General features: G+C 43.6%; 1 protein-coding gene across 7 annotated transcripts; it reads right to left on the reverse strand.

Moving 5' to 3' along the window:
* Nucleotides 1-426: 426 nt before the first annotated feature.
* Nucleotides 427-20,141, reverse strand: LOC138796050 (cytochrome P450 2K6-like). Of its 7 annotated transcripts, XM_069975939.1 has the most exons (9): nt 20,064-20,141; nt 19,856-19,964; nt 13,751-13,847; nt 12,912-13,074; nt 8,355-8,504; nt 6,464-6,624; nt 5,729-5,902; nt 1,236-1,377; nt 427-790 (listed from the first exon to the last, which is right to left on the reverse strand). In XM_069975939.1, the coding sequence occupies exons 4-9, from the start codon at nt 13,036-13,038 to the stop codon at nt 609-611; spliced, it is 936 nt and encodes a 311-aa protein (XP_069832040.1). In that variant the 5' UTR covers nt 13,039-13,074; nt 13,751-13,847; nt 19,856-19,964; nt 20,064-20,141; the 3' UTR covers nt 427-608. The 7 variants fall into 7 exon arrangements, with proteins under 7 accessions (XP_069832040.1, XP_069832039.1, XP_069832042.1 ...); XM_069975938.1 differs by lacking the exon at nt 13,751-13,847; XM_069975941.1 differs by lacking the exons at nt 13,751-13,847; nt 19,856-19,964; nt 20,064-20,141 and adding an exon at nt 19,690-19,713.
* Nucleotides 20,142-22,907: the final 2,766 nt, after the last annotated feature.

Consider the following 22,907-nt stretch of genomic DNA (forward strand, 5'->3'; position numbering starts at 1 on the left):
AGCAAAATGAGATGTTCTGCAACAGTTCTGGGTGGGGAACTGGCAAAAGTGCTGTGGGAGGGGAGTAGCCAGGGTGGGCAGACTGTGATGAACGGTAAATGCTTTCCAGCAAGCTCCATGGACATAGATGACTTGTGCCATCGACACGAATGGAAAACATACCATGTGACCTTAAAAAAGATCATTCCACAGGGATAGGCTGACTTGTGAACTTTACCTATTGAAATCTCTATCTATAGGTGTCACCTGTTGCAGTAATGCTGTAAGATCACTTTACAGCAGCATCCTCCTTATCATCACAGACAGAAAAAAAGATTTTAGGATTTTTAAAATATGTACCGTAAAATGGAAATGGGGAAAAAAAAAAATCACTAAAAAAAATATATGGTTAAAATAGAAACTTTATTTTAACAAGAGGTCATTTTCTGAAGACACATTCTAAAACGTTAAAATAAAATGGCACAGTAAAGACTTGGATTTAGCAAAATATTAATAAATCTATATATTTTTTTGTTTCAACAGGTTTTACACCATTACCAGTTATTACGCCTCACAGTACCAGGACTCTGTATTGCGAAGCCATGTATTTCTTGGAGTGTCCTCTTCCCCTAAATCCGTGGCACACAGCAGATTTTCTGAGGCATTGGAGGAATGGTTAATCCTACAAAAGGTTTCACATTGAAATCAGTTATGTTCGGTGCAGGGCAAAAAGAAAATTTTTGCATGAGGCTGGTGAAGAACAGGAACAGCTCCATCTTCGCCAGTGTTTCCCCAGCACAAGTTCTTCTTCCTGGAGTGGATTACAGGAATATATAAAAGATACAGTGAATATTTGAGCAAGAGATATCTTCTTATAACACCATGTTATTACAGTGTAACAGATCTTTTCTATTATTTTCTATTTTTTCTTCTACTTTTTTTGTTTGCATTTTTTGTATTGTGTTTTCTATTCAATAATCCAGCATATTTTACCAATGGTAAAAAGGTTGCGGACAGGCAGACCTGGGCTAGCTGGTAATATACTGGCTAATTTAGAAGCCACATAGCCACATCGGATAGCCGCTGACCAACTCCCTGTTGGGGAACTCATAAAAACAAGAGTGGTTAAAAGTGGACGACCGCTTTTAAGAGTAATCTTTGCGGCAGTGATTCTTCTCGACAACTTTTTTACTTAGCAATGATTGGGCCAATAGTAGTAACCTTCTCACAGCAACCCGTAGTAGAAAGGATGTTACCTGCTGAAAAAGGCATGAAAGCCGCCCTCTTGACAAACTGTCCATCTGAATCCAGGAAATGTTCGGGGAAGAAGGATCTTGGCTTCTCAAATTGAGTTTCATCATATAAAACTGATTCCAGAAGGGGAATGACGTACGTGCCCTAAAAACAAAAATAATAATTTCAATAGATCTCATGAACGTTTTCTGCAAATATAAAGATTATCCATCCTAAAGATTCTAATTAATGAGAATTTTCCTCATCCACAACCCTATCTCTAACCATCCTGATCTATCTGGAAGGGTCTATCCCCTCTCCTCCATTTATCACTCATTCCACATCACCACTGTACACCATGCTATTATGCTAGCCTGGTACCTCACCTCCATCTTCCTCTTCCTCTTTGGGCATCCTTTATAGTATAAGGGAGTGTATGCTGAGTTTTGACGTATTGAAGTGTTGCTGTATGCTAAACTACTGTTTCACCCACCAATGGCCATTGGCCTAGGTTATTTAGGGATCCTTCTTGGTATGCTTCATGACTGAGCCTTAAGGTTCTTAGGTTCCTGTTTTCTCAAAGGTGTTCTACAGATCCATTTATTATTCTACCCAACGGCTTGTTTCCTTACCTTATCTGTATGTCTCCTGCCTGACCTAACTTTGCCATCATCTTACATATTGCAATTCTGTCTGTCCTGACCTCGGACTCTCCACCAAATTTGGGTTTTAGGCTATGTTCACACTACGTAAAACTACGTCTGTTGTTGCCGATGGCAACAATGGCCATAGTTTTTGCGGGGTGGAACAATGCCTTAGTTTCAATGGGATCCTGGCCGGAGCGTATACACATCGCATATTGGGATCCCGTGCGGCCCGCAAATAACTGACATGCCAGTTTTCTGCCGCAATTCAATTAAACCCTGTCAGTTCAAACTATGAAGCGAGTGGCTCCGGCCGCTTACTCCATAGTGTGCAGGGGGAAGCTCTGATGCGGCATGTGCTGATGTGCCCGCATCAGAGCTCTGCGGCTGGACAGATCATCTGGCCGGTACTTAAGTACTGGCCGCGATGATCCGGGCAGAGACCGGCTGTTCCGTGACCCGGCCAGGGTCACGGAACGGCCGGTTGTACACGGTGTGAGAACATAGCCTAACACTGTTTGTTTCATCCTTAGGTATCATATTTGGATTTGTCATCTTTTGAAATTTGAAGTTCCAGGTAAAAAAAAAAGAAATTCCTTGCCTCATCTGTCTGTCTGCTGCTTACTCTGACCTTGTCCACCAAATTGGCTGTCCTTACCCTGAGCTTTACGCTATAAGGCTGGGTTCACACTACGTATATTTCAGTCAGTATTGTGGTCCTCATATTGCAACCAAAACCAGGAGTGGATTAAAAACACAGAAAGGATCTGTTCACACAATGTTGAAATTGAGTGGATGGCTGCCATATAACAATAAATAACGGCCATTATTTCAATATAACAGCCGTTGTTTTAAAATAACAACAAATATTTGCCATTAAATTAAACTAAAGCAAAAAGTAAATTTTTTAGAAGCAAGACATACATTAAGCCAGTTGCGCTTCAGGGTAATTGACGGTGTCCCTCCGTTGGTCAGAGGAGGTGATAGAGTATTGAAGCTTAAAAAATTGGAATTAAAATGGATTTTTTTGTTGAATACAATGAGCCCTAGGGGCTTAAATTTGGAGTATAAGGTGTTGCCGAATATGTAGTGCATCTAGTCCGTATTTGTGAAATTGTATATGTTAGGACTTAACCCTCTCTGTTTTTAACTGTGGTTTTATATAATCTTTTAATTCTATGCTTTTCACTTTTTGCTTTAGACACATCTGTTTGTCTTCCATGGGTCCACTAAATGAGGAGCGTTTACACTACAGAGGAGTTTAGTTTTTATCATCTTGATGTGGTGCCAGCCGTGCCTCATGCTGTACTTTGTCCCAGCTGTTTCCAGTGATGCTCTATGGGATCTATATCGAAGGTCGTCTCATGCCATCTGTCATCATGAAGTGATGTTATGAGGAGATGTTGTCCGGCGATTCCAGACTGCCATCGAACAGAAAGTTCCTATACCCAGGTCTGTTTGCTGCATGTAGCGGATCCGATTGTACCATTGAGAAGCGGACACGCGCGGATATTGTTTGTGCCTTTGCGCTTATGGATGGAGGGACCGCAGTGCATTATACCGGTGGAACCACAGTGCATATTAATGTGTGATGTGACGCAGCTTATGACCAGAGGTGGAAAGTGAAGGTTTACATCAATGACATTGACTTGCAACTTTTAGCCTATGTGCATGAAGAGGAGCTGTTTATGTCGAATAAGGACTATGTTTTTGGAGATGATATCGTGCGGACTTATTCCTGAACTCTCCGTATGTGGCCTGTTCTGTATAAGGCCGAAGATCAGCTGGACTACAGGACATTTGCATGAGACATTTGCATGAGACATTCCCTATATTGGCCTTTTATGGGTGACCTTTGGCTGGGATGAACTGAGATTTTTTTATTTTTTTATTTATTTTTTTATTAGCAATGGCCGGCTGACACCCATCAGGGTGAGCGTGGTGGGTTGCTATGGTTGCGATCATATGATCGCGGCTGTTGACGCCCACCGTGCTGTGATTGGTTTTGGTTTAGCGCAAGCGCAGTAAGCGCCGCGAGACGCCGGCGCCTGTGCTTATCGCGCTCCTTTTATGCTCGGATAGTGGGTACACCTGTTGGAGACTAACGTTTTGTGAGTAGTTTTAACCCTATAGTGATAAGAGTAGCACTTGACTTTGTCTAAATAAAGATTATGTATACATGTTGTTTAACACGGGTTTGTTAAGGGTTAATTTGTGTTAATTATGTGTTCTTTTTCCATTGGCTGATGATCCCTTATATACTACATGTTGTTCCTAACTTTGTATGCTTGAAAAAGACCATTAAGGTTGAAACGTCGCTCTGTGTGCCATGCTGGAATAAAGTTTTCTTTTTCCATACTTCCGCCTAAGTGAGATGCTGTTACCATGCTATTGGAAATGAAATGGCCCATCGTATACTGGATGATGTGGTATCCGTCCCAGCTATAAATAAGGTTACTAAGACGCTCAGAAGATTCCTTTCATGGAAAAAGGTGTTGGGATCAGATTTTTCCTAAATAGATATATAAATGTGTAACACTTAGTAATGAAGTTAAAGGGATTGGCTAATATAAAGGGTGCTATTGGGAAGGTTTGGCTATTATATGGGGCACCATTGGAGGGATTGACTAATATATAGGGTGCTATTGCAGGTGTGAATTGGCTACTATATCGGGCACTATTGGGGGGAATAACTAATATATGGGACAGTACTGGGAGGAGTTAGCTACTACATTAGGTGCTCATGAGGGGATTAAAAACTATGTGTTATAGGTATGATTACTGCTGTATTCTCCATATTCTGCAGGTATACCAGATGCACAGGGGGGCTATATACTACTGGGGGAGCGCACAGGGGGCTATGTACTACTGGGAAAGCACACGGGGGGTATATATTACTGGGAGAGCCCACAGGGGGGCTATATACTAATGGGGGAGCACACAGGGGGGCTATAAACCACTAGGGGAGCGCACAGGGGGCTATATACTACTGAGGGGAACGCACAGGGGGTTATATATTACTGGAGGAGCACACAGGGGCGCTAAATACTACTGGGGGAGCACACAGGGGGACTATATACTACTTGGGGAGCACACAGGGGTCTATATACTACTGATGTTCAGCTTGGACCTTCACCTGACAATAGACCCTGGTAAGTGGACCTTTACTAAAAGTTGTTGAGTACCCCTGCTCTAGGGTACTGTATATTAACATAGGTAATCCACATAGCAGGGCAAAATCGGCTGGCACAAAATCAGACACAGTCAGATTAAAATAGTACCAGACAATGACAAGCCATATACCCATCTGACTCAGCAAAAAGTCGGCTGAAAACTGTACTATGTATGTGCCCGGCAACAAACACTTTGGCCGGCTGCTGAACCCTCTGCTTTTCCAGTCATGGCCAAACTGAGCTCTATCTTTATTCGGGTAGTGAAAGAAAAGAACTTGCCAGCCAAGGACTTGTAAGTAGCCTCAGAGCACGCATGGAGCACCTGTCAGCAGGGATGCTGGGATAATTTTTTTGTTTGTTTGTTTTTTGTATTTTTAGTATATTTTTGTTTAAATCTTGCTATTGTAAATGGAAAATTTTTGGCATTATACATCAGTCATTTTAGTTAAGTTTTCAAAAATAGCATATTTTCGTTCCAATTTTGCTTTTTTTCCATTTACAATAGCAAAATCTAAACAAAAATTTCCCAGCGCTTTGCTCACCTCTAGTTAAGGCAGCATGAAAGTGATGACAGGTTCCCTTTATGGTTTAAAAAAAAAAAAAAACTAATATAAAGTGTGTGTATATATATATATATATATATATATATATATATATATATATATATATATATATATTTATAATTTTATTTTCATTTACCTCTTCCTGTTTAACAAGAAATGCGTCAATATAGCCGCGCTGGTCATCTCTGTCCAGTAATTTACGGTGCTCTGCAATCATTCCCTTAAAGATGGCATAGAACTCCTCAATGTTCCTTTTTATTTTCAGGTGGTTACCAGGCAGGTATTGAAAAAATGGCCATATGTTGTAGATCTTAAAAAGGAAAACACAAATAAAAAGAAGGTTAATGTTTGAGAATGCTTATCCACAATGTGGAGCATACTTATAAACCATATAACAAAGCCAAAAAACACAGTAGCTAGAAGGGGTATTCTGGATACTACTATTAATTATTATGAGGACGGCAGTCTTCAATACCTCTACTACTTTTTATAACTACTTATACTCATGCTGAGGTAAAAAAGAAAAAAAAAAAACAGACAATGTACTCATCTTCTCTAATGCCCTGCCAACCACTGTTCCACTAATGTCAGGTCCCCTTTCTCGGCACCATCTGATGTCAGCACAAAGTGGCAGCTCAGCTAACCACTGGCTGCAGCGGTGTTATACCACTTTTCTTTTTCTTAGAACTGACAATTGGCTCTGGAGGAACAGGGTAGCAGGGGATCAGGGACGGTGAGTATTGTCGTTTTTTTCTTCCTTTTTTTTTTTTTTTATTTATCCCGGTAGGGGCATGATTTCTTATAGTCCCCATAATAAGTCTTTACTATATGGCATTGATAATAAAGACATGACAGATCTGTAATACACTACCGCAATTGATGGGCTCCCGAGAAGTCTCATATTTTCATCTACAATTCTCATTACTTTGAACAGAGTGGGATCTTGGTAGTCAAGTCTGTGGCCAAGAATAATAGATATGATTATATTCCCGATGGCAAAGTTTGTTTTTACAGTTAAGTCGGTAGGTTTCCCTTAAAAGTAAAAAATAGACAAAAAATGTTTTCAATGTTTTTTTAACATTTTAAATCAAAAATACATTTTTAAAATACATACTATTTTATATATTCAAATATATATACAGTATAAATATATATATATATATATATATATATATATATATATATATATATATATATATATATATCTCCTTACAAGTAGCGGCAAGTCTGTAGCCTCCTGCTAAAACAAGCAGTCTATACATCTGCACATCTATGAGGAGTCAGTCCACCACTCTCTTTAGCAGCAGGCTATGGACTTACCTTTTAGTTACTTTACCCAGTTGTCATGATCGCGCCTGAAAAGGCATCAGTGCCACCCTCTGCTGCGAAGATTAGACCTCTGCGCCAAAGACTGCGATTTTGGCCATAATCTTCCATTTATTCTGTGTTTTGTTTGCCTTGTTTTTGCCCTGTCTGAACTGTGTCTTATTTCTTCTGGTCTGCTAATTGTTTTCCCTGCCCCACCCATGTCTGTGCTTCTAAGCTTCCCTGGTCATGTAACGGTTAACCTGCCTTTGCCTCAGTGATTGACAGCTGGTCCCTCCTATCATCTTCTGGACTTGGTTCCTGGTGTCCTATTTAAGATTGCAGCTTCTGCCTGTGCCTGGCCGGTTATTGACTTAGTCTCTGCCTGCTTGTGGTTCTGTTTCTTTGCTTCTCCTGATTTCTGCCTTGTATCTTTTGACCTCGCTTGCTTGCCGCCTGCCCCCGACCATATTGCCTGTTATTTGACTACTCTTTTGGATCCTGATTTTGTACCTTTGCTGCCAGACTGTTGTGACCCGGATTGCTGACCATTCTTTATTGTGTTTTGTCTGTCTGTCTTGTCTTTTTGTCCCACCAAGCCAGTACAGGGACCGCCGCCCAGTTGCTGCCCTAGGGTTTAGCCAAGGGGGCAAGTAGGTAGAGTCAGTGGGCGGGGCTGAGCTCAGGGCTCACTGTCTCTGTGTGTCTGGTGTCACCGGTTCCTGACACCAGTTCCCTAAGACCCCCTTTTTGGATAATACCATTCATCAGTTTCTTTGTTGACATTTTTCAAATCAGATCATTGAAGGTCTAACTTTTTGGTCTGAATTTCATGAAAGGGGGTTAAAAAAAAAAAAAAAAAAAAAAGATGTGTTTCATGATTTCTTTCATTTTACCCCTCGAACACTGAGAAGCCTAGATGCTATGCACATAGCAGCTTCTAGTCATTTCATTCAGCTAGACTCTATGCCCCTCCACTCAGTGGATTGTACAGGAGCAGGGACGCCTCTTAGTGACGGGAGTCCCTGTTCCTGTATCCATTTTATATGGGCATTTGCAGAACATTTAGAAATCATTTCTGTGAATTAAATCTGACTGCAAGAGAATTTCAGGATATTTGCTTATCTTTCATTAGGAACAAACCAAGAAGCCATAGTCCATTATTCAGGAGTCCCAGCTAATGAGTATATGACAGCATCTGAGACATATATGAGACATAAAGGGGGAGATTTATCAAACATAGTGTAAAGTGAAAGTGGCTTAGTTGCCCCTAGCAACCAATCAGATTCCACTTTTAATTTTTCAAAGTGTCTGTGAGGAATGAAAGGTAGAATCTGATTGGTTGCTAGGGGCGACTGAGCCAGTTTCACTGTACACCATGTTTGATAAATCTCCCCCACAATGAGTAAAAGACTTGCGAAGCAGAAAAGTAAATCCTCAACATATATTTCCTTTACCTTCCAAAGACTCCAATAGCTTAATTATAAATCCACATTCCTCCACGATCCGATCTTCTATGGTCCTCTTGCCCATTCCAAAATCCCGTAATTTAGACAGTGTGAATCTTCTCATTGCTTTCCAGTTCTCTCCATGAGAGAATGGGATGCCTGGAAGAGGAAGGGAATGGAAACAATAGCATATATTAGCATCCATCATGTATTTTATACTCATAGACAATGGGTAGTAATTAGGTTAGATGAGTTTGCTCTTTGTGGTACAACACGCCATCAGGAATAGAGATAATCGGACAGCGGAAAATCTTGGGTTCTATCAAACTCGAACCTTGCCGAACCTTCCACATTTGATTCCCGATGCCTTCCCGTTCCGTGGGGAAGGAGGAAACATCCCGAAGACTGCCTGGAATTCAAGGATACAGCCTATTACCTAGACTGAATCCTGGAATTCCAGACAATACCAGGGCTGTCTCCTCCTTCCCCATGGACCAGGAAGGCATCGGGAATCAAATGCGGAAGGTTCAGCAAGGTTAGAGTTTGATAGAACCCAAGATTTTCCGTGACAATGCTATACATTAAAACTAGAGATGAATGAATTTACATTAGCAACAAAGCAAAGAGCTACATTAGGATCGGCCGGCAACTTATCAGGCTACTGGCTTTGACCTCCATGCTGTTCAGCGACGCTCCTCCCCGGGTGGCGGGAAAAGCTGGATCTAGTCATGGTAAACTTCTCCCAGTTTCCCAGGACTAGATCCAGCTTTTACCGGCACCAGGAGCGGAGCAGCATGGAGCAGCACAGCAGAAGTCATTGTGCCCCACAGTTCTCTACTTTTTTTAATGTTCATTTTTCAGAATTAACCCCTTAAGGTCAAAGCCAATTTTCGTTTTTGCACTTTTGCTTTTTCCACTTTATGTTTAAAAGGCCATAGCGCTTGCATTTTTTCACCTAAAGACCCATATTTGCCCTTTTTTGCAAAACCAATTTTACCTTGCAATAACAACTTTATTTTTCCATAAAATATGCTACGAAACCGGTAAAAAATCATTTGCGCTGTCAAATTGAAAAAAAAAATCTGCTTTGTTTTTAGGGAGTTTCGCGTTTACACTGTTCACCCTGTGGTAAAACTGACATGTTCTCTGTGTTCCTCACATTAGTATGATTACAACGATATGTAATTTGCATAACTTTTATGTTATTTGATGGCTTTTAAAAAAATTGAAACCTTTTAAAAAAAACTAAATGTGTTTAAAATTGCTCTATTCTCATCCTTATAACGCTTTAATTTTTTGATCTATGGGGCTGTGTGAGGTGTCATTTTTTGCGCTATGATCTGTACTTTCTATCGGTACCTTTATTTCATATATGAAACTTTTTGATCACTTTATATTACATTTTTTTCTGAATTTGATGCGACCAAAAATGCACAATTTTGCACTTTGGAATTTTTTTGCGCTTAGGCTGTTTACCGTGTGAGATCAGAAATGTGATAATTTAATAGTTTGGGCGATTATGCACGTGGTGATACCAAACATGTTTGTTTATTTGTTTAATAATTTATATTTATAAAATGGGAAAAGTGAGATGATTTGGACTTTTATTAGGGGAGGGATTTTTTTTTATTAATAAAAACACTTTTTCACTTTTTTTTACATTAACTATAAGTCCCCCTGGGGAACTTTCTATATACACAGCACTGATCTCTCATAGAGATCAATGCTGTGTATATACACAGCAAAGATCAGTCATATCGGTGATAGATTGCTCTGGCCTGCTGCAAGCCAGAACAATCTATTGCCGAGCCGGGATCAGCATCAGTGCGACGCTGAGGCCCGGCCCGGGCAGAAGAGCTGATCTCCCCCCGCGATCGCATTGTTGGGGGGAGATCCGACCCACTAGACACTAGGGAAATTATGTATAAAGCATTTCAATGCAGCTTTCATGCTTGACAGTTGCATTGAAGTGCTTAATTAGCCGGCGCGGCAACGGGACCCGTACCGGCTAATAGAGACACTCCCTGGCTACAGATAATAGCTGGGAGCGGCGCCGTTCAGAGCGCGGTCCCGGCAGGACCCCTCTCTGAATTCACCCCGCGTCACCATGACGTACCAGATACGTCATGGGACGCTAAGGGGTTAAAAGTGTTGTCCTCTTAGGACAGTCCCCCTTACAATAATATGGTCCAGAAAAGACAACAGGCACTGAAAGTCTTCATCTACACCAATCTCTCTAGCGTAAAGTTTACTTCACATTCACTTAATCAAATTCCATGTAACGCTACATTTCCCCCACAGCAGCCGAAACCTTCGGTCCTCCAGCTGCTGCATAAACTCAATTCCCATCATGTCTGGACAACCAAGGTTTTTATGTATAATAGAAATTGTAGTTTTGCATCAATTGAAGAGCCGAATGGTAGGAAGAGCTATACATTCAGAGGAACTTGCTGGCTAAACCTTCTGCCTCTTACCTTCTCTTCCCATCGCTGCTCCTGCTATTCTTGTAAGTCTCAGAATTTTTGTGGACTTCTGAAGAAATATGTAAATTTGTATGTTAGGCTGCGTCCACACTACGTTTTTTCATCCATTTTTGTAAACATGTAAAACATGTGAAAAACGGATGTATCTGCGTGCATCCGTTTTGATCCATTTTTCCATTGACTGTCATTATAAAAAAAGGATCAAAACGCATCCGTTTTCTTAACGTACACAAAAGTAAGGTCAGCTGTATTTTTGTGTACGTTAAAAAAAGGATGCATTTTGATCCTTTATTTGTTATGGAAGTCAATGGAAAAAGGGATCAAAATGGATGCACAGAAATGCATCAGTTTTTCATCCGTTTTTTTTTTTTTTTTCAAAACCCGGCTGGTTATAAAAATAGGGGGGACCCTATGCGTTTTTTTTAAATAAATAAATAATTTTAAAAAACCGCATAGGGTACCCCCTATTTTTATAACCAGCTGGGTTAAAAACCAAACGACAGCAGCCTGGTAACACCAGGGTGGGAAGAGCCATTGGTTTAGGCCCTCCCCAGCCTAAATCTTCCCAGCCTGCTGCCGCCCGGTCCAGGAGCGCCAATTTTGACGCTACAGGACCATTGGCACCCGGCTCTTCCCAGTACCCCTGGTGGCATTGAGTACTGGGGTAATAATAGGGGGTTAGTGTTAGCCATTTTATACCGGCTAACACTAGGCCCCAACTTAGTAATGGATTCCGTCTATTAGACGGCTTCCACTACTAAGTCTATAAAGTAAAGAAATAAAGACAAGACACAAGTTAAAAAATTTTTTTATTCAAATAAAAACACCCCCCACACCCCTTATTGACCATTTTATAAAAAAAAAACATTAAAAAAACGCTGGTCATCGACGTAGTCCACGGAATCCGACGTAATCCCCAGGATACCGATATCTGAAAAACAAAAAGGGAGAAACACACAAAAAACACACAAACAGGAGCACAACACCCATCATTGTGAGCGGTGTTGTGCTCCTTACAGTATGCAGCATCTTTACAGATCGCTGCTTACAGTCTGGCCCCCAAGGGGTTAAGGGAGGATGTATTGCATCCCCCTTAACCCCTTGGGGGCCAGACTGATGTCAGACTGCACCCATCCCAGCAAGGAAGGGGTTAACTGACCCCCCTTCCTTGCTGGGAGGGGTGCAGTGCTGGGGAGGGGGTGGGGAGAGCTCTATACTCACCCCGATGTTGTCTCTTCGCTGGTCCGCAGCACAATGAAGTCACTGTACTGCGGACCGGCTCATTGTATGTGCGCTGAGCCGATCAGCCAATCAGCTGAGCGCACATATAATTCTAAATGTTTCTTCTAATAATGCTATTGTGATAACATAATTAGAAGAAACATTTGATGTTTTCATTAAAGTAAAGTGATGATTAGTACAGAAAGCTTCTATTGCCGGCATATGAATTAACGGCTTATAGAGCTTCCTGTACTAATTAATATTTAATTAATAAAACACATTTTCGTTGAAATAAATTCAGTTTCGTTGGTCAATAATTTAATTCTAACAAATCCATCATTGTGCAATTAAATATACTGTCAAAAAATAAATATATATATAAATATACATTTATTTATATATCTATTTATTTTAACAGTATATTTAATTGCAAAATGATGGATTCGTTAGAATTAAATTATTGACCAATGAAAGGGACTTTATTACAAAGAGAATGTGTTTTATTAATTTCATATATTAACTATTAGAGGCATCGGCATTTGGCATCATTGCCGGCTATTTTTGAAGTACTCCGTACGGACCGCCTGTCAATCCTCGGCCGCATGTCCAGCCGCAAACAATGGTCTTGTTCATTTTTTACGGGTCCGTTTACGATCGGGCCGTAGATTCATACATAGTGTGCACTGTGCAGCCGCATATCCTATACTATCCAGCGTACTTATGAACCACCAAAAATACCGCCGCACAATTACAGCCGCAAATACAGCCGCACAGTTACATAGTCTGAACCTGGCCTGAACCTGCTTATAGTTTTCTTTTAGTGAGTACAATGTAAAAGAAGTAAATATTATAATTAGCATACCAAATCCACTGTTTATGTCTTCAAATATTGGGATATGAGGTCTTTCTGCAAATTCGTCAGCATAGTCCACCAGAGCGCTTTTCACAGTATCATAACCAGACAGCACCACCATTTTCAGGCTGCCCATTTGAATTGTGTACACGGGGCCATATTTTTTTGACAGCTGAAATACAACAAAAAAAATTGCCAGGGTTAAAATATTTCTAATATTTTAAACAGTGAAAATGAGGAGAAAAATTATCAAAATAAATAAATAAAAAAAAAAAACGTCAACTTTCATTTTAACAGAATCAGTGATATTACGTAACTATAATGGTTGCGCCCAGATCCTAAACCCTACAGGGTGCGACAGGAATCTGTCCTGACACCCAGTGGACACTATTTGATAAAGGGTCATTCACAGGGGCGTAGCTAATGTCTCCTGGGCCCTGGTGCGAGAGGCCAACTTGGCTCCCCCCCCCTCCTTTCACGACCAAGTGATGCTATTGGTGTATATATCTATATCTATACATATATATATATATATATATATATATATATATTTATACACCAAGACAGATATTACCAATAACACCAGCATATTGGAAGAGAAAGTATTATCACCGTACATATTACCGCCATACTGTTACCGACCAAATCCTGTATACTTAGACCAATATTACCAGTGTATAGGAAGGAAATGTTACCGCCACACCACAACCACTACCATCACCACCATATTGTTACTGACCAAATCCAGTATACTAAATCACCTCATCCAGTCATATAGAGGTGGCCCCAGCTCTACACAGGTTCTATACACCATATACATTACAGTGCAGTTATATCAGGTGACTCACTGGAGACGTCTTCTCTGATCAGAGTTCTTTCCTTTTCATCTTCTCCATCCGTCCTGGGCCGTTATGAGAACTTCTCCAAGTCACGAATCCACAGAATCTGCCAGACAGACATATTAGTCTCCTCACTCTATCACCATCCTCATCTCTATACAAACTGCACTTCTGTATTGGCCCCTTTACACCCTCATTTAGTGGATAGCCCTGGCTCTATGTGACCCCCTAATAATATATGCCCCCCTCTGTGTATTCCCTCTCCCCCTATGTTGCCCCCCCAAATAGATGGCCCCTCTCCCCCATGTTGCCCTCCTTATAGATGGCCCCCTCTCCCCCACCCTCCCTTATAGATGGCCTCCTCTCCCCCTCCATATAGATGGCCTCCTCTCCCCCTCCTTATAGATGGCCTCCTCTGCCCCCTCCTTATAGATGGCCTCCTCTACCCCCTCCCTTATAGATGGCCTCCTCTCCCCCTCCCTTATAGATGGCCCCCTCTCTCCTCACCCTCCCTTATGGATGGTCCCCTCTCCCCTCACCCTCCCTCATAGATGGCCTCCTCTACCCCCACCCTCCCTTATAGATGGTCCCCTTTCCCCCCCACCCTCATAGATGCCCCCATCTTCCCTCCCACCCTCATAGATGCCCCCCTCTTCCCTCCCACCCTCATAGATGCCCCCCTTTCCCCCCACCCTCATAGATGCCCCCCTCTTCCCTCCCACCCTCATACATGCCCCCCTCTTCCCTCCCACCCTCATAGATGCCCCCCTCTTCCCTCCCACCCTCATAGATGCCCCCCTTTCCCCCCACCCTCATAGATGCCCCCCTCTTCCCTCCCACCCTCATAGATGCCCCCCTCTTTCCTCCCACCCTCATAGATGCCCCCCTCTTACCCCTACCCTCATAGATGCCCCCCTCTTTCCCCCCACCCTCATAGATGCCCCCCCTCCTTCCCCCCACCCTCATAGATGCCCCCCCTCCTTCCCCCCACCCTCATAGATGCCCCCCTCCTTCCCCCCACCCTCATAGATGCCCCCCCTCCTTCCCCCCACCCTCATAGATGCCCCCCTCTTCCCCCCCACCCTCATAGATGCCCCCCTCTTCCCCCCCACCCTCATAGATGCCCCCCTCTTCCCCCCCACCCTCATAGATGCCCCCTCCTTCCCCCCACTCTCTTTCCCCCCACCCTCATAGATGCCCCCCTCATAGATGCCCCCCTCTTTCCCCCCACCCTCATAGATGCCCCCCTCTTTCCCCCCACCCTCATAGATGCCCCCCCTCTTTCCCCCCACCCTGCAGGCTGATAAAAAAAAACAAAACAAAACTTAACTCACCTGACAACGCGCTCCCACGTTGATCCTCACTCCTTCGGTCTGCCCCCGGCTGCTGCGCGGCTGCTGGTGGTGTCGCGTCTTATCCCCGGCAGCGCGCGCATCCCAGAGCTCCCTGCGCACCGGAGCCGGAAGTCAGGGCCCAAGGCGCGCAGGGAGCTCTGGGATGCGCGCTGCCGGGGATAAGACGTGACACCCCCGGCAGCCGCGCAGCAGGGGAAGACGGAGCCGGACTCTTGTGAACGCAAGCAAAACAATGCTTGCGGTCACAAGAGTGATTGATCGGGAGGGCCTCACGGGGCCCTGGGGGCCAGTGACCAGTGGCGGTAGCTACGCCACTGGTCTTTCATGATGTCATCACCATGTGACCAGTCACATGTATGGGGGTGTCAAACTCTGTTTTCAGGACATTTGTAAAAGGGTCTCCTAAACAGACAATATATGCGTGCTATATATACTGTATATACTGTGTGCGAAAACAATGGAAGGTACTATTACCATGTGAAGGCATACAAGAGGACACCGCAAAGTAAGGCACTATCACTCTGTTGGAGCCAAAGCTCTGTCTGGAGGTGCAGTAGTTATAGGATAAGAGGTAATACTACTACTTGTAATACTGCTACTTGTAGTTCTACTACTACCTCCACTACCTCTATTAATACTACTACCACCACTACCACTACTACTACCACTACTACTATTACTATTACTACCACTACTACTACTACCACCACTACTACTCCTAATACTACTACCACTGCTACCACTACCACCATTACTACTAGTACCACCACTACCACTATTAATACTACTACCACCGCTACCACTACTACTACCACCGCTAACACTACTACTACTACCACCACCACCACCACCACTACTACTACCAACACCACCAGGCCCGGACTGGCAATCTGGCAGATCTGGCAAATGCCCGGTGGGCTGCCCTGATTGCCAGTCCGTGGGGGCCGCCCAACTAACAGGCAGTGCCATGGACCTCTGCCACAACGCTGCTAATCAGGGTCTGAAGGCCGTCACCGGACTGAGGGGGCCGCCCGCTGCCACACACTGATTATCAGTGACCCATGACAGGAAACAGGCAGGCAGCACTGCTGATCAGCTTTCCCGCCACCGGACTGAGGCCCCTGCACTGTGACATAGTCGGCTGTGGTCACTGGAGGCTGCACTCCGCACTGACAGTCTCCAGCCCCACTAGAGGAGCAGGCAGCCTCCAATGAGGAAGGGAACAGCTCCTTACTCCGCCCACCAGAAGAGGATGAAGAAGGACGCCCAGCCAGACAAGAGGAGCGTCTCATGGCCAACCGGTATGAGGGAGGAGGGGAGACCTTACTCAAGCTAAGCAAGTTACAAGAAAGGGGTTAAGTCGGGATGCAGTGTATCTCAACTTAACCCCTTTGGAGCCAGAGAGTCCCTACCTGCTGTGCTGAGTGCACTGTGCCCAGCAAGGAAGGGGTTCAATGACTGGGTGCAGTGTGCTCAGCACAACATGTGGAGAGCACTACACTTGTCCCAGCAACAAAGAGTTAAGTCACTTGACCCCTTTCCTCTCAGAGCCGTGTATAGTGCCGCCCACCTATACCGGAGAGACGATCTGACAGTGAGCAGAGGGCAGAAGACTATGCAGCACTGCTGTGGTTAACCAGTGTCCAGTGCAGCACACACAGTCCTCCTGCTTACACAGTAATACTAACAGCACCACAGTGTGAGCAGGAGCTCCTGGGACCAGTCTGCAGGTAGCATTGCAGCACATTGCACCCACAACAAGCTCTGTTACTGTAGTGCTCCTGTGCTGACCTGGCTGCATCCTCCTCCCGACCACCAGCTCTCCTCTATCCCTCATGAAGTGTAAGGAGCAGGGTGCTGGAAGGTGAGGGTGGCTGTATGCTGAAGAGAGGGGAGGGAGGTATTTACATGGGACTGTATGCTGAGGAGAGGGGAGGGAGGTATTTACATAGGACTGTATGCTGAAGGGAGAGAGTATATATCTGGGTCTGAATGATGAAGTGAGTGATAGTATTTACATGGGGCTGTATGCTGAAGAGAGGGGAGGGAGGTATTTACATGGGGCTGTATGCTGAAGAGGGGAGGGAGGTATTTACATGGGACTGTATGCTGAAGGGAGAGAGTATATATCTGGGTCTGAATGATGGAGTGATAGTATTTACATGGGGCTGTATGCTGAACAGAGGGAGTTGTATACCTGGGACTGTATATTGAGAGAGAGATGGGACTGTATGATAAATGGAGGGACGTTATTTTCACAAGACTAATGAAGCTGAAAAGATTGCAGAGTTTATTTGGCCTCCCCCTTTTAGGTCGTTCTGATGCTGAGCACCTTTAGGCCATGTTTCCATGGCGTAAGACACCGGCCATTCTGTAACTTGGCCAGATCACAGAATGGCCGGTGTAGCACTATTATGTCCTGGTGATACACTGTGTGGTGGTATTATGTCCTGGGGGCACAGTGTGTGGTGGTATTATGTCCTGGGGGCACAGTGTGTGGTAGTATAACATCATGGGGGCACAGTGTGTGGGGGTATTATGTCCTGGGGGCACAGTGTGTGGTAGTATAACATCATGGGGGCACAGTGTGTGGTGGTATTATGTCCTGGGGGCACAGTGTGTGGTGGTATTACATTCTGGGGGCACAGTGTGTGGTGGTATTATGCCCTGGGGGCACAGTTTGAGGAGAGCTCTGCCGCGGAATTGCGCCGTGTTTCCTCAATGTGAACTGGCCCATACAGTATACTATGTGGGCTGGAGGGGTTAATGTGCCAGGGCTGCTTTTAAGTCCCAGTCCGGCCCTGAACACCACCACTACTATTACCACCACCACCACTACTACTACCACCACCACCACTACTACTACCACCACCACTACTATTACCACCACCATCACTACTACTACCACCACCACTACTACTACTACCACCACCACCACTACTACTATTACCACCACCACCACCACCACCACTACTACTACTACTGCTGCTACTACTACTACTACCACTACTACTATAACTACTACTATCACCACTACTACTATTACTACTACTAACACCACTTCTATTAATACTGCTACCACTACTACTACCACCACCACCACCACCACTACTATTACTACTACTACTACTAACACCACTACTACTATTAATACTACTATCACTACTACTACAACCACCACTACTAGTAGTACCACTGCTACTACTATTAACCCTACAGAGCCACACATCTCCAGCCTTGTTCATCATGTTCCATACTACAGTACTGCTACTATGAATACTACTGCTATTACCACTAATACTACTATTAATACTACCACTACTACTCCCACTACCCTACACAGCCACACATCTCCTGCCTCGTCCATCATGTTCCATACTGTACTACTACTACTGAGATTACCATTATTACTACAACTACTATTAAAGGAGAAGTCTGGTGAAATTTTTTATTAAACTATTGTACTGCCCCACAAAAGTTATACAAATCACCAATATACTTATTACGGGAAATGCTTATGAAGTGCTTTTTTCCCTGCACATACTGCTGCATCAAGGCTTCACTTCCTGGATAACATGGTGATGTCACTTCCTGGATAACATGGTGATGTCACGCCCCGACTCCCAGAGCTGTGCGGGCTGTGGCTGCTGGAGAGGATGATGGTAGAGGAATGCTCTGTCCCTCCAGTGCCCTGTGTCCCTCAATGTCCCCCTGCCATCATCTTCTCTAGCAGCCACAGCCCGCACAGCTCTGGGAGTCAGGTTGTGACATCACCATTTTATCCAGGTAGTAAAGCCTTGATGCAGGCAAAAAAGCGCTTTATGTGCATTTCCCGTAATAAGTGTATATTGGGGATGTGTACAACTTTTGACGGGCAATAAAATACTTTAATAAAAATTTTCACTGGACTTCTCCTTTAATACTACCTCCACTACCAGGGACGCTTTTGTCATGAGTCAGGTTGCAGATTCTGTGGTCATGGAGGGGGCCGTCTGCAACATCACCTGGTAGCTGTCATCACCCCTGCCCTGATGGCAGGGGGACACTGGAGGAACACTGAGCATCACTCTGTCATCATCCTCTTCAGCAGCCACAGCCTGCACAGTTCTGGAAGTTGGGTTGTGACATCACCATGTTATCCAGGAAGTGACATCACTATGTTATCCAGGAAGTGGCATCACTATGTTATCCAGGAAGTGGCATCACCATGTTATCCAGGAAGTGAAGCCTTGATGCAGTAGTAAGTGCAGGGGGGAAAAAAACACTTTATAAGCATTTTCCGTAATAAGTGTATATTGCTGATTTGTATAAATTTTGAATTTTGGGGGGCAATACAATACTTTAATAAAAATTTTCACCAGACTTCTCCTTGATGGTGTTTTTGTTTTCTGTTACTTACAGCTTTTTTTTTTTTTTTTTTTTTTTTTTTTTACATGTTCCCTCCCCCCCTTCCCAGATATGTCTTTACAGGTCTTGCTTGCTGCCATCTGCTGGTTTCCCAGCTGTCGTCGCTGGAAAGCTAAGGGAGTGTCCCATCCAAAATGCCCGAGTATTGGTGTTACTGCCCTTACTCGGGTAACAGAGATTTGTTACCTATTAACATCTGTCTTTGTCTGTCTTATCCCTTTTAATGTGAAAGGGCTCAACTTTAAACTAATGAGACATTTGCTCCTCGGTGAGTTGAAGACCCTTCGGGCAGATATAGCATTTCTGCACTAGACATGAGCATGACAGGTCTTGTTCTTTTAAATTTGCTTACTCTTGTTATCCTAATGTTAACACATTTCTCGTCTCTGTCCTTTGATGCTTTCACATGCTTGTAGGATCTCTACAGGGTGCACAAGTTGCACTGTATAATCTTTACTGCCCTAAAAAAAAAGGAACAATTGTAGTTTTTGACTAGAGAATTTAACAAGGTGACTGTTTGACCTCTGAAGAGGGAAACACTCCATTGATAAAACATTTACCTTCTTCTTTTACCCACATTCTACACATACCCCTATAGACTATGGGGGAGATTTATCAAACATGGTGTAAAGTGAAACTGGCTCAGTTGCCCCTAGCAACCAATCAGATTCCACCTTTCATTCCACACAGCCTCTTTGGAAAATGAAAGGTGGAATCTGATTGGTTGCTAGGGGCAACTGAGCCAGTTTCACTTTACACCATGTTTGATAAATCTCCCCCTTTAACTTTACTTCCTAATTTACATAATATCTTAGTAATCAACACAACCAAGACAGAGGCCCTTATCAATAATCTTTCACACCATTTGATTAAAACCCTGGAAGCTTCGTACCCATAAAGGTGGAAGGATGAAACTATCTGGTACTTAGGAACCAATATTACACCTACCTATGCATCTTTATTTCAAAATAATTTCCCCCCTTCTCAGGGAGATTACGCCTTTATTGAGGTGGGCTATCCTTGCACTTTCACTCCTGGGGCAAGTGGCAACCATCCAGATGTGTGTCCTCCCGAAATTTTTGTACCTGCTCCAGACATTACCGGTGCCTATCTCTAAGACGCTCCTTAAAGGTTGGGGGGACCAAATTCCTATTCATGTTGCCGATAACCACCCAGGGTGGTTTGGGAGTCCCAGATTTGTATAAATATTATTTAGCTGTCCACCTTTGTAGGATCTCCTAGTGGACGCCCTTTTTGCTGCATCAACTGTTTACACAGACGTCTTCCACATGTTGGAGATTTTCCCAAGCGAAGAGGACCTTGATACTTATTTTTTCGAATGCCCTTGACTAGCCCAGTATTAGAGGGAGGTCCATGTTTTTTAATTCTCTGAGTAAAAATGCCCTGGATATCTTTACATATATGCTTAATGTTCCACCAAAACAGCTTTGTAAACAGGCTGCTAGACTTTTATTATGTATTCTTACAGCAGTCAAATGTTCTAGTGTTTGTAGATATGTTGTTTATCTTGTCTTTAATGGTTGGCCGTACATTCTGCATAGTGTTTTTTTTTTTTTTTTTGTCTTTGTTTTTTTTTATGTTAAATGCCAGGTATCACATGTTAGTAGAGTCTAGTGGCTTAGCTACCATAGAGGCAGGGTAAGGAGTTGCTATGGGGCCCGTGCAGGAGGGGGGCCCAGGGGAGAAGATAGGAGCATGTGTCTTCTGCTTAACCCCTTATGTACAGTAGTGTGTAATGTTTACTTACATGCTGCAACACAAAAAAAGGGTTAACAAGCAGAAGAGAAAGAGATCTCCTCTGATAACTTCTGACCTCTGTTCTTTAGCTGCGCAATCAAGTAGGAAAATGTGCAGAGCTCCTGCAGAGGTCAGGGGTTATCAGTGCATGAGCAGTAAGGCAGATATCTCCTTGTCCGCTTTTGGGAACAACCTGAAATTGTTGACCATAACAGAGGGACATCCCTCGTGTGATGAGCTGGGCCAGGTGAGTATGTGACTCATAGGATGTTTTATTTTCTGACAAGAAATATGTTTTGGCCAAAAAAATTTCCTACTGTATGCCAAGCTTGTGAGTCACTATGCCGTCCATACTGTGATGGTGTGTTCCCACATTAACTTTTTTAAACCAGTTTTTAACGTGTACCTGTTAACTACATGTCATGCTTTGCATGTCATACTTACATGTCATGCTTTGCTATGTGGGGGTTTGGATGTTCAGATCCCCCACACAGTGGAACAAGGGGGAGAAGCATGTGGCCAAATGCTGCTTCTTTCCGCTTTGTGCACATAACAGTAGACGGACAGAGCCGGAGACATCACACTTATCATGCACAGATCCGAGCTTTATTTAATGATCATCAGAGACATCAGCGCTAAGACCCCTATCAATCAAAACTTTTGACTATGACTATGACTTTGTCTATGACCAAAGTTTTTTTTTTTTTTAGTGACATTGTCCATTTGAAGTCTTCAAAAACTGCATCAAAAACTTGAATGGCTCCTGGGTAGACCTTGCATGGAAATAATCCACTAAACCCTCTGCTTTAAATACACCTATCCCCTACTACTAGAGATGAGCGAACCTCGAGCATGCTTGAGTCGATCCGAATCCGAACTTTCGGCATTTGATTAGTGGTGGCTGCTGAACTTGGATAAAGCTCTAAGGCTATGTGGAAAACATGGATATAGTCATTGGCTGTATCCATGTTTTCCAGACAACCTTAGAGCTTTATCCAAGTTCAGCAGCCCCTGCTAATCAAATGTCGATCGGATCGACTCGAACCCGGTTCGCTCATCTCTACCTACTACACATTCTCATGTACCATAGACTATTATATTAAATTACCTTCATAAGAGTTTCAGTCGGCCTCTTCAGATTTATCATGTGCAGATTTCCAATCACCGGCAATGTCCGGGGTCCCGGAGGAAAAGCATCAGAGGTCCATAATTTTTTCAATATATAGACAACTAGCAGAAGTGATAGCGCATAGAGCATCAATGTGGAGTATGAGAAATCCATGGCCGTCCCCAATGTTATGTCTGGACCATAGCAGAGCTCAGAAAAACAGTAGGCAGGTTACTGTACAAGCCAGGCTAATCACTCTCTACACTGTAAATGTTGCTGCTTCACTTATCGGGTGTTCAGAATAAACAGATGCAAACCTGTCTGGGCAGGGACAATTTTAGCTTCTCTGCTGCCTGAGGTGACAACTGAAATAAATCCCCATATTACCCCCCCCCCCCCCCCCCCCCCCCGCCATCTGAAAATCAAAAGAAAGTTAGTTTTACATGCAGAATATGTTCAGTATACAGGAGTATTAGCACTCACCTCTTTAGATTAGTTATACAGAAGGAACAAATATTACCACCATACATATCACCAT

Source organism: Dendropsophus ebraccatus, chromosome 6, assembly GCF_027789765.1.
Source record: "Dendropsophus ebraccatus isolate aDenEbr1 chromosome 6, aDenEbr1.pat, whole genome shotgun sequence".
NCBI classification, from domain to species: Eukaryota; Metazoa; Chordata; class Amphibia; order Anura; family Hylidae; genus Dendropsophus; species Dendropsophus ebraccatus.